Source organism: Bombyx mandarina, chromosome 21, assembly GCF_030267445.1.
Source record: "Bombyx mandarina strain Sakado chromosome 21, ASM3026744v2".
Classification (NCBI taxonomy): domain Eukaryota; kingdom Metazoa; phylum Arthropoda; class Insecta; order Lepidoptera; family Bombycidae; genus Bombyx; species Bombyx mandarina.
Genome location: NC_143227.1, coordinates 8,566,163 through 8,578,026, shown reverse-complemented (window position 1 = coordinate 8,578,026; position 11,864 = coordinate 8,566,163). Strand labels below are relative to the sequence as shown.

Genomic DNA, 11,864 nt, shown 5'->3' with positions numbered 1-11,864 from the left:
TTTCTTTATCCGTTTGCTTCTCATTTTAATTCAATTTACTGGATGAAGGAGAAAAAGTAATCTCCAGGGTTGGGTCGGGACACGCTACAGAGAGATTGGAAGTCATCGGCGCAGTATTGGGACGAACTCATATACTTTTATGGCGGTGAAAGTTTTTTTATTCGCGGCAGAAGAAAAAAGATTCGCGTTTCGCGCGAACCCTCTCACATGTGAGCCGCATACGAGAATAACTATGGATACTCGGATGAGGAATGAAAACATTAGTAGTCGGTTCATTTTTATCTCAAATAAAACCCGCTGGGAGTAACATAGCGTCTACGGCATGATGTTATGATCCGCAGTTGATAGAACCCTCATGAAAATAGTATGAGCGAGAAACAGTATTTCCGCGGAAAATACATGTTTTATTTCATACATTTATTCTTCAATGCACATAATTCTTTGTATGCACATAAATTATGATAAACATTGACTTTAAAAAACATATATTTTACTAATACGTTATTTGTCCTCACATATACAATAAATAGGATTTTCGATCATCCTTAAAACTGCAAAGTGTAGTTAGTGTTCGCTCACGTGGCTCGCACTAATTTGAAGCCCCTTCAAGTCATTCAATCCCGTTTTTGCAGGATAGCCGTCGTGGTTCATGAGGAACGTGGATCTCCATTATGACCTGGAGCTTGACTCCATCAGTAAGTATATTCAGTCGGCATTAGTACACCACTGTACGCCACTTTGAGAAGGCGGCACGACACGAAAACTCTCTTGTCGAGGCCGCAGGAAATTACATACGCGATCCTGTGGATCGAATAATAAACAGTCGAAGTCACCCTAAGCAGGTCATTTCGGATCCTCCCGATCCACTAACGATGCTTTAGTTAGGTACCTCAAGCTCCGATCACCGTTCTCGTCGAATCCGTCGTTGGCGACGAAGCGTTCAGCGAGTAAACTAACTCATAGACATAGCTCAGTGAGTTTCTCACCGGATCTTCTCAGTGGGTCGCGTTTCCGATCCGGCGCTAGATTCTGCGAAGCACTGCTCTTGCTAGGGTCAGTGTTAGCAACGCCTCCTGGTTTGAGCCCCGAGAGCTCACCTACGCGTTACGGTTACGCTGACAGCCTCTCAAGACTGAGGTAGGAAAAACAAAAAGAAAAAAAAAACCTTAAAAACAAATCAAAATAAAACGGTTTTTTTACATGATATGTCGAACTTGTTCTGTGAACGACCAATTGAAATTACGAACTATAATTAATCTATTTTATGAATCTATCTACTTGATACACTGTTTCTTTCCGCATTTCCTTATATTTAGCCACTCCACATACAATTTATTTGGCCCTGGAAAATGCGGGTAATAATACTACTGAACCGGACGCAAATATACCGCGGGCGACATGTGGAACGTAATATATCACAGCGCGGCGGCAGAACTTTAATAAGATACAATCCCTTTTTGGTACCCCTTTAGCCAGTTATAGTATTAACTAGTTTAATAGTTTTTTCTTTATCGGAATGTATTTTGAACTTGTAAATTAATTAATATTAGTTAATCACATTGGCTGCCATGCTTTATTCGGATATTACAATTATTATTATGTTTTTTTTTTTCAAAACCGGTACGACAAAAAAATAGTCGAATGATCAATCTCATTTTCCTAATCAATGCACACGTGGAGCTATAAATTTTCGCAATAGGTCTTAACGTAGGCGAGTCTTTCAACGTTTTATTTATTCATGAACATGTTCGTAGCACGCAATGCGTAACATTGAAATGTTTTATATTTGCATACGTACGCAATACAGAAATCTTAACGATAACAGATTTATCAGAATTTGCGATCTAACGTATATTGTGTAGCTTGACTCGAACAAAACAAATGACAGTAGTGAAATATAAAATATCGATAGAGATTTTTTCGGCTCCATTACATTGAATCAATGAACAAATAAAGACAAAAAACACATCCCATAATTCTTTAATAACAAGAATGAATCGAGCTATTTATTCTGCGCGTAAAACAAAGCGAACACCGAATACGTACTCCTCACCACCTGAAACATGAAACAATCTAATAAAATGATCGCTCACTGAACCGAAGCAGAATGAAAGTTATGTGCAAACATTTCAATGAGCCGGATTCCGCGATTGGACCTTCAATAGTATTTATTTGCAAACAGATCCTATTATAGGTTTTATTTAAATCGCACAATATTACAAATTCTCCGTTGTCTTGAATTGGTTGTACAATGGGATACCCAATTATTTCTTAAGAAATATGCAAACAGACAGAACTAAATACTGCTTTTGATAAAAACTCAATTTTTACCAATATAAACGTGGCGTAAGTTAATTCTACCATTTTAAAGGCTTTCATAACCAGTGGGCTTTGGGCTCGCAGAATTGCAATCAAGACGATATCTCTGATATTCCTTTGAGTCGATAAAACTGGCGAATCGCACTTGTGCCAACCACAGTAGAATATCTCATCTGATAGCAACGATGCCTGAAAAATTAAAATACAATTATTCTAAGTCGTCGTAAGACACTGAACCAGCTTAGAATAAGGTGTGCTTTAATAGATAAATTGATCTGAAATTTATGGCCATTACAAAAACTTACGCAAATTGATAATACTTTTAGGTTTCAATGACTGATCAGCAACTTGCTCTTATCGCCAATTACTTCAAAATTTTAGACAAATACAAATTGAACCTTAATTTAAACTATAGTTATTAAGGACGATTTCCGTTTTACTAAGCACAGGTTCCACTAATAGTAAAAATAAAACACAAAGTTGAAGAAACTGACACATTACAAGGTTAGGAAGAGAGGTGAATGATATGCAACTGTAGATCAAAGAGATTGACGTGTCATATATAATAACCTAACAGTTTATCTGCTAGATGCCAGATTTAATTACAGATTTAACCATAGCCTTCTCCGACACCCGCAACATTGAACATTCCAATTAACTACTCAAAAACATTTGGAATCGTCGCACAGCTTGTGTCATTTAGTTTCAGGAAAAGTGGTCATATTTGATCTTTCTATGTAGTTTCTAAGTCATTTTATGAGCTGTATCTGATGTAAGCTGAATTATAAGTCAAATCAAAAAGCCCGGAAAAAAAATTATGTGTTCACCATGACTTGTAAATTCGTTCAACAATACCAAAGTCTTACACAACCTTACAGAGCCGGGAAACAACGAATAATAAAGAAAGGGTCGAAGGCATCAACGAAAATATGTTTTTACAGTTAGAATATAAAAATGAAGTTACAATGTAAGATCAAACATTACTGCTATCAACATAAATCACAACTTTCGCCGGGTTTTGTTATTTATGTGTTATGAACCAAAAAATCTGAGGTTTAGCCCTATGTCATGCCTCAGATAATGTGAATTTACGACTGGATCTGGACGTTTTTGAATTGCAACGGAATCATAATTTATTTGAAAGGGCAATAAATAATCAAAGAAAAGTTTATTTTAACAGGACCTGTCCTTTTACCGTAAGTGAATGCGACCGTGGCCTAATAGGTAAGTGGTCTGTGTGGTAGTGTCGAGTAAGACGATCACCCTAAAGGCAGATATCATCAGTGCACCTTACACGTGTCCTGAAATGGATTACGCGAAATAAACAAACCTACAAACTTATTAATTTGGTTAGGGTGCTGGCTCTGAGATATTGTGAGAACATACGATTAAATGCCACCGTTGTGCCTATTGCAGCCCCACCACAAAATAACTGAGACTTCAAAAAAAACATTTCAAAAATAAACTTTATCTGAGAAACTGCAAAGTGTATTACACCAAAAATCATGACTAGGTACGAATGCTCTTTCTACTATAGGTAGTACTAGCTGTGCCCGCGACTCTGTCCGCGTGGAATAGCGATTTTGGGCAGCAGCTCTAGGACATATCTTTTCGTTTATAAACACCGTCATTTTGGGTATTTAAAAAAATCTAATTTAAAGTAATGCTTGTTTATACACGACATTAGACGTATATCCATCGGGGATCAAAGTATACAGGTTGCTAGGATTGCTAACATATGACAGAGCTACATATCCGTGTGACCGAGTTGACTGTGTGAAAAGCAGTTAACACTTAGATCTACACCCACAACCTTTAGTGTCTGACCTTGGGCTTTATTTATTATCATCGCGAAACATAGGCTCACTGGAAACGCGATCGGTAGTGAGTCGTGCTTCCCGTTCTTCAAGTGTCTCCTGAGACCGGGCATTTGCTGTTCGAACCCTCTGAGAGCTCAGACTGATTTCCCTATCAGTATAGGTCTCAGACTCAAGCGATAGTGCATGAGCCTCGCGATCGGCAGTGAGACGTGTTTCTCGTTCTTCATGTGTCTCCTGACACCGGGCATTTGCTGTCCAAGCCCTCTGAGGAGCTCAGGCGGGATTCCCTATCAGTGAAAGTCTCAGATTCACGCGATAGTGCATAAGATTCACGACCGATAGTTCACCCTAATTCGAGTGGCCATTATTTGAGAACGATGTGAACTCAATCGAAATTCTCGCTGAGCCGAAGTTTCTGTAACACGAAACCTCGCCTGACGTTTCTGAGATGTAGTGAGTCTTGCCTCATGACCTTCTTCAGATTCCTGTGATCGAACTAATCTCATACTTTTAGCATTCCTGCTGCACTGAGAGAGGTTGGATCTTTTTCGAGGCATTCTTACAATAAGTAGTACCTACTAACACAAGGTTGTTTGGTAAACACGTACTTATCATAAACCTAAATTATAAATACTTACAGATTATTACACAGTTTAACTTTATTACAATTTAATAACTATTAAGATGTATCAACCTAATCTTTTAACTTTAGAAAACAAACGTGCCTATGGGCTAATTTACTCGTGGAGCTCTTCGTAGCAAGCGACGGGCTAGGCAAGGAGGCAGCGGCGCGGCATCGGCGCGCTTTATATACCCGCGCGGCCGCACAGGGGTAAACAATCTACAAACGCCCCGCTACGTGATTTTTTAAATTGGCATTACTTTTTTATTTATAAACCGATTGACATGATACAAACACTAAATGTTAAGTTAAGCTTATCACAATAAATTAGTGAAAACCACATGTAAATCAGCAGAACTGTTTCTGAGATTAGCGTGCACAAACGCACAGACAAACAGATAAACAGACAAAAATTCACAAAATCATTATTTTGGGTTCTATTGCGTTCATAAAGTCCCCTATAATCGTTTTCCTGAGATATCTTCCATGTACAGACAGCGACCAGTTACGTTTTTATTATATGTATTGATGATTGATGATGATATTGATGATGATGATGGTGATGACGATGATGATATTGATGATAAACTTCCTTTATATGAACTATGAACTAATTAAAATATAATTTTCCTACGGGTTCGCCCTCGCAATAACTGTAGCAGTGAACCGAATTTTACAACTCGTATATGAAAAATGAGTGAAGCGGTAGGTAGATCTTATAATAGAAATTTACATACACCCATTTCATATAAACATAGAATTCTACACAATTGACGTACATACCTGATAGGTAATTTCGCCTGCATTGCACAGGAATAACGCAAGTAATAAATACATAGCTGCTAAAAAGAAAAATATCTTCATGCCCATAGTAAATGTCAGCTGATCTGAAAGCTACAAAATAATGGTTAATTTGCCCTCATATATTATGTAAATACCATATATGTATTGCAAATGAGTTCTTGGTATAAGTCATCAATTTTGATGAGCATGTTAATATATAAATGAACGTTTTAATCTCATTTGCCATGTTTTGATTACTTTTAATGTTTGTATAAATTCCCTAAACATAAAAGTCGGGGTGTGTATATATGTTTACATATATAAATCTTTAGATTGGATTGTGTGGACCCAGCGGTAGCGACAGACAGTAGTAAATAGTGACAGTTAACAGTTAATCAAAAATGGACCAGCAAAGCGGGCCGGGTTTCTCTAGTTTACTATTTATTAATTAAATAAACGGCTAGCCGTTCGAAACTTCGGAGATCCCAATTTTATAAATGGCGTACAGTCACAGAATTTCCGGAGAAACTGAGTATTTTACCATTTATTCCACAAAATCTGTACCGCTACTGGAAGTTCATCTACTTTAACAATAGTACCAGCACTCGCCACCGAAGTCAAGCTAAACAGTTTCACCAAGAGCCACTTACCTTCCGTACAGTGGGTTTAGCTCATTCCATCTAACACAAGCTAAGCCTAAAATGGACTTTCTTTGTGGGGTTTCTGGCGCTTTATGGCATGATGTTTTAGATGATGCTTCAGAAGAGTATCTAACAATAGGTTATAGGACAGTGCGAATATACAATGTCCGCTATCTATGAACTAATTGCCGCATATTGAATTTTTCTTCTGGTATTTTACTTTAAAGTATACTGATTATTACTGATAGATCACGAATATTAATTTAGATTTACAAATGGTCTTTTTAGTATTACAAAAATTTATAAGACTTTCAAATTTCCATTAAAGAATCTGCAGAAGATCAATACAGAGACTGAAAACAAAATGTAGCTGAAATACATAAATGCACCCAAAAGTAGAACTATTAGTTCATGTTCTCAACCAAGAGCTCGTCTAATCAATCACTTTACTGGTTTTAATACTTTTATCATGAAATCGTTTTTATCTTGATAAATTTCTGAACATAAATAACGAACGGAGCGTTTTTGCCAGTTTCTATCGCGCAAGCAAAAATCTCTAAGGAAACGACGTTAACATTTTCAAGACAAATAACGCTATCCCTCTGGAAAATCAGTAGAAAAAGTCGTGGGCAAGTGAAGACAAGCGTAACAATTGTATTACTTACGGCAATTTGAAGTAGTAGCGAGACCGCCGAGCCCGAACTCTGACAGAGCTGTAACGCCATTACTGTCCCGAACGCTTTGTGGATGTCTTTTGATAAACTGAAGCAGAATATCACATACAATATAATATGACTAAAAATATTGTGTATTTTGTTAAGAAAAATTTTCATGCTTAATTTCCTATAATTGCTTTTATGTGTAACATTCCACCCACAGCTTCACCGGCGTTAACTATTGAATATGAAAACTTAAGTTAACATAACTTAACAGACACAGTTACTTTCGCATAAATAATATGTGTTATGCTTACAGCTTCGAACCCTTTTTTTTTTGTCGGGCCGAGGACCGAACCTCCTACCAGGTTCGAGAAGGTATGTGGGACTGAACGATCTGCAGGTGTTGAGAGCAGACCGCGGGCCCAAGGAATTTTAGGACCCACCCACTAAACGACTCCCCTGCACTCTTACACCCGACATCCGATCTCCGTCCGGGGTCAAAACCTGGTCAGAGTAGGGGGGTTCCCGCGATCAGCACTACAACCAGACACGCGGCGCCACCCCGAGTACGCCCGACCGACGGGTCGTCGAGGCGATAGTCGACGACCAACGACGTCGGCCTACGCGGTACGGCGGCCCTACCAGACGACCAGCTGGACAAATGCCCTCCTCCGACCCCTGGCTCGGCGGCGACGGCACGGCGCCGAGAGGGAAGAAGAGCTCTCCCTCTCCCGTTCCGCCACCTCCTTCTGCGAGATGGCGGACTCGCAGAAGTCGAGCATCGCCTGCAAGGACTCGTCGCTGCCGAGCATCGTAGCCACGACGGCCGGAAGCGACAAGTCCGGTCCTATTTTTGCAACGAGCAAGCGGCGTTGCTCCGCGAAAGCGGAGCAGTACGCGAGCGTGTGCGCCGCCGTGTCCTCGTAGCAACCACTGCAATGGTGGTACTTTGGCGTCGGCTCCCTCTGGGCGACGAGGTGCAGGTAGCGACCGAAACAGCCGTGTCCCGTGAGCACTTGCGTTGCTCGGAAGGTGAGACGTCCTCAGTCGCGATTCACCCAGTCCGAGAGGACCGGGCGGATCGCCTCGACGGTCCGTCGCCCGTAAGCGGGGTCCGCCAGGTGGCCACCAGGCGCCAGCGGCCAGACCACGCCTCGAGCACGGTGCGACGAGATTAACAGCTTCAAACACTTTTGTTGAAGTCGTCGTGGCCTAAAGGATAAGACGTCCGGTGCATTCGTATCTAGCGATGCACCGGTGTTCGAATCCCGCAGGCGGGTACCAATTTTTCTAATGAAATACGTACTTAACAAATGTTCACGATTGATTTCCACGGTGAAGGAATAACATCGTGTAATAAAAATGAAACCCGCAAAATTATAATTTGCGTAATTACTGGTGGTAGGACCTCTTGGGAGTCCGCACGGATAGGTACCACCACCCTGCCTACGGTGCAGGGTCGAGACGCGATACGCCGTCGACCGGTCGCTCTATTCACTCCACGGCAGCGCGCTAGAGTGCTGGTAGCGCGCCGCGCGGCCTCACCCCCTCACGTCGCCCCTTGACCTTCACCGGGGGGAGGCCGCTACCTACAGGGGCCGGGACGTGCGGGCGTATTCCCGCCTCCGGCCCCCGGCTCGACGGCGACGGATCGGTGCGGAAAGGGAAGAGCTCTCCCTCTCTCGCTCCGCCGCCTCCTTCTGCGAGATGGTGGACTCGCAGAAGTCGAGCATCGCCTTCCAGGACGCGTCGCGAGAGGTCCTCTCCTATGACCGCGACGAGGGCGGCGCGTTGCTCGTTGCTCGTCGAATCCAGAGCAACGCGCCAGTGTGTGTTCCGCTGTGTCATCCTCGTCGCGGTCCGCGCAGTGGTGGCACTGCGCCGTCGGTTCCCTTCCGGCTATCTTGAAGAGGTATCGGCCAAAACACCCATGGCCGGTAGCTGACAGATAAAAGAAGAAAAAGTTTTTTTTTTTAAATCTAATTTTTGAAAAAATCTCTAAAATACCACTACTCCAAACGAATACTTGCCAACCTATGAAAACTTCCTAAAAATACATTTAGTAGTTCCGACGATGTGCGGAAGCTAACAAACAAACAGACATTCTACTTCAATTTCAAATCGCAGGTTTATGTTAAGAGTAAATACATTTTATTACTGGTGGTAGGACCTCTTGTGAGTCCGCGCGGATAGGTACCACCACCCTGCCTATTTCTGCCGTGAAGCAGTAATGCGTTTCGGTTTGAAGGGTGGCAGCCGTTGTAACTATACTTGAGACCTTAGAACTTATATCTCAAGGTGGGTGGCGGCATTTACTTTGTAGATGAGCTATGAGCTGTCTATGAGCTCCACTAACCACTTAACACCAGGTGGGCTGTTACCACCACCACCCATCTAAGCAATAAAAAATAAATAAATAAAAGTAGTTATGTGTGTATACTACTCGGGAAAACCATTAGAAAATGAAACTGTTCATAACTGATTCAAACTCATCTAAGAAATGGTGATTCGGTTACCTTAGCAATTCATTATGCATCTTGATACCCTCGACAAGTCCTTGAGCCAATTTCTCAGCAGCCAATCTCGCCTTCCCAGCCGCTACAAGCTCATCTACATTCTCCCTTAATCTTTTGAAATAGTGCCTCAACGTTATGAATTTATATTTGTACATTATTAAATACGCCATTGTGTACGTATCAACTGATATAATCATAGACAGCATCATCACCAGTAAGACTAGTGTGGTGGCAATTCGGACAATACTTGCCAGCATTGTATCGTCATCCTTAGATGGGTAATATGTGACTATTGTGACGAAGTGAGAACCTTTGAAATAAAGAGAATGTTACTTTTTCCTTGCCCTAGATAGGCAGACGAGCTTACTCATCTGGAACTAAACGGCTGTCACATGAGCCCGTAGTCATCACCAATGTGTGTGGGTGTTCAATAAGTTTTTTTTATTGCCCTTGTAGGCAGACGAGCACACGGCCCACCTGATGGTGAGTGGTTACCGTCGCCCATGGACTTCAGCAATGCCAGGGGCAGAGCCACGCCGCTACCTACCGTTTAATACTCTCCACAAGCCTCGTTTGAAGAAGGACATGTCATAGCGCTCGGGAAACACCGGGGGAGGGGAGCTCATTCCATAGCCGGATGGTACGTGGCAGAAATGAAAACGTATGTAGTCTCTAGTTTATATACTACAGGAAATCTTAGTTTCGGGCTAAATTGTCGAGTGTCATTTTACAAAAAATAACTCTCAATCGGTTTGAGGAGTATTGTATTGTATAGTAGTTTTTTATTATACTTAATTGTAAAGTGGCTTCTAAACTGCTACAGACCACAAGTAAATCGTGAGGTTTGGCCTATAGGCTCGGACGGGGTTAGTTTATTTATGACATTTATTCAATAATTTGTGCACTAAAAATATCCTTTGTAGTCAGAATCTCCTTTGATTAAAACTTGAAAAGGGCTTTTTTTTTTAAAATATATTTTTACTTTAAAAAAAATAAAACTTTCCTTGCAATCATAATACAAATAAATAGTACTGACCGTCATAAAATTTCCTCAAACCTTCAAACACGAAAAACGTGACTGAACCATAAACCGCGACACAATAAGCGACAACATTTATTTTCACAATCCGATACATCTCGTCCATCAGCGTTTGTTCCTCGTGAGCCTCGCAAATCATCATCATCTTACGATTCAGCGTTTTCAATAGCTCTTTGTTTTTTATTATGGAAATAAATTTAATCATAATAAGGGTGTGGCTTGAAGCAAACGTCACGGAGTCCCGTTTTTCGTCATCCGGGAAATCGCCCATCGTCGCCGCCATGATCTCCAGCACCGTCATGAAGCCATACGTAAAAAACAAAACGCAGCTATAAATTTTGTAAAGCAATGTTTTGTCATTTCTAGATTCCGTTTTTTGATACCAAAAGTTTCCGGAGCCGACCAAAAAGATTTTATCGCAGTACGTCTTCAAGATGTAGTGATTCTTGTTCATGTTTTTGTTCATTGGTCGAGTTTTGTGCGGAACAACTGCTTTACCAATCAAGCTCATTAAATAGTTATTATAAAGGATTAACCATACCACAAATATTATAATTCTGCCTAACAAATTCAAACAACTTTACTTACGTATACTATGTATATGCTCGTATGATAATTTAAATTAATTGAATGTGGGCTAAATAAACCAATACCGCGTTGGCGTGAGAGCCGAATCGATCTGATCAAATACAGAAATTTAATGAAATGTATTTGCTTATATGTGATTCTATAAAATTGATATTTTAAAGGCTCTGACGCTAGTTTCTAAGGTTTTAATGAAGTAATTGAGCAAATTGCATAGAAAATTGTTACTAGTAAATTTTTTTCTTCGCAAAACTTTGTAATATTTACAAGCTAAAAGGTTCTGTGTGAATAGACACTTATGTGTTTCCTTTGCTATTTCTATAGATTTTATAGATACATAGATTTTATAGATGCGTGCGAGGCCTAATTAACAACACGCCCGTTGTACCCGAATCGAATAACTGGAGTTAGATTCTTGGAGACAGGAACATTTGTTGTAAAGGTAAACGATATCTACCACCCGATTAGCCTCCTCATGTCTCTAGGCAAACTGTATGAGCGTCTGCTCTACAAATGCCTCAGAGACTTCGTCTCATCCAAGGGCATTCTCATCGATGAACAATTCGGATTCCGTACAAATCACTCATGCGTTCAACAGGTGCACCGCCTCACGGAGCACATTCTTGTGGGGCTTAATCGACCAAAACCGTTATACACGGGAGCTCTCTTCTTCGACGTCGAAAAAGCGTTCGACAAAGTCTGGCACGGATCTATCAGATCCAATAACCTTTGCATTAGACGCCTTCAGCTCTAACACTAGGAGCAGGCTTAGGGACCTCGGTAACCGTACTCGTCGAACTCGACAAAGAGTTCGCCGTGCCCATGAATCAGCTCGCTGAGTTTCTCGACGGATCTTCTCAGCGGGTCGCGATTCCGATCC

The 11,864-nt window shown here is 41.1% G+C and overlaps 1 protein-coding gene across 3 annotated transcripts; it reads right to left on the bottom strand.

Moving 5' to 3' along the window:
• Nucleotides 1–1,964: 1,964 nt before the first annotated feature.
• Nucleotides 1,965–11,090, bottom strand: LOC114240354 (uncharacterized). 3 transcript variants are annotated; one of them, XM_089736262.1, is made up of 7 exons: nt 10,988–11,090; nt 10,397–10,888; nt 9,361–9,670; nt 6,851–6,947; nt 5,545–5,655; nt 2,332–2,508; nt 1,965–2,056 (listed from the first exon to the last, which is right to left on the bottom strand). In XM_089736262.1, the coding sequence occupies exons 2-7, from the start codon at nt 10,863–10,865 to the stop codon at nt 2,003–2,005; spliced, it is 1,218 nt and encodes a 405-aa protein (XP_089592388.1). In that variant the 5' UTR covers nt 10,866–10,888; nt 10,988–11,090; the 3' UTR covers nt 1,965–2,002. The 3 variants fall into 3 exon arrangements, with proteins under 3 accessions (XP_089592388.1, XP_089592387.1, XP_089592389.1); XM_089736261.1 differs by having other exon boundaries at nt 10,397–11,072; XM_089736263.1 differs by lacking the exon at nt 5,545–5,655 and having other exon boundaries at nt 10,397–11,072.
• Between the last annotated feature and the right edge of the window lie 774 nt (nt 11,091–11,864).

What these genes read in the sequence shown, in the direction of transcription:
- LOC114240354 (XM_089736261.1), bottom strand. Translation starts at nt 10,910, where the DNA reads ATGAGCTTGATTGGTAAAGCAGTTGTTCCGCACAAAACTCGACCAATG. An exon ending in TTTGAGGAAATTTTATGACG is followed by an intron (nt 9,671 to 10,396) that starts GTCAGTACTATT and finishes TTTATTTCAAAG; the next exon opens with GTTCTCACTTCGTCACAATA. An exon ending in CGCTACTACTTCAAATTGCC is followed by an intron (nt 5,656 to 6,850) that starts GTAAGTAATACA and finishes ATTATTTTGTAG; the next exon opens with CTTTCAGATCAGCTGACATT.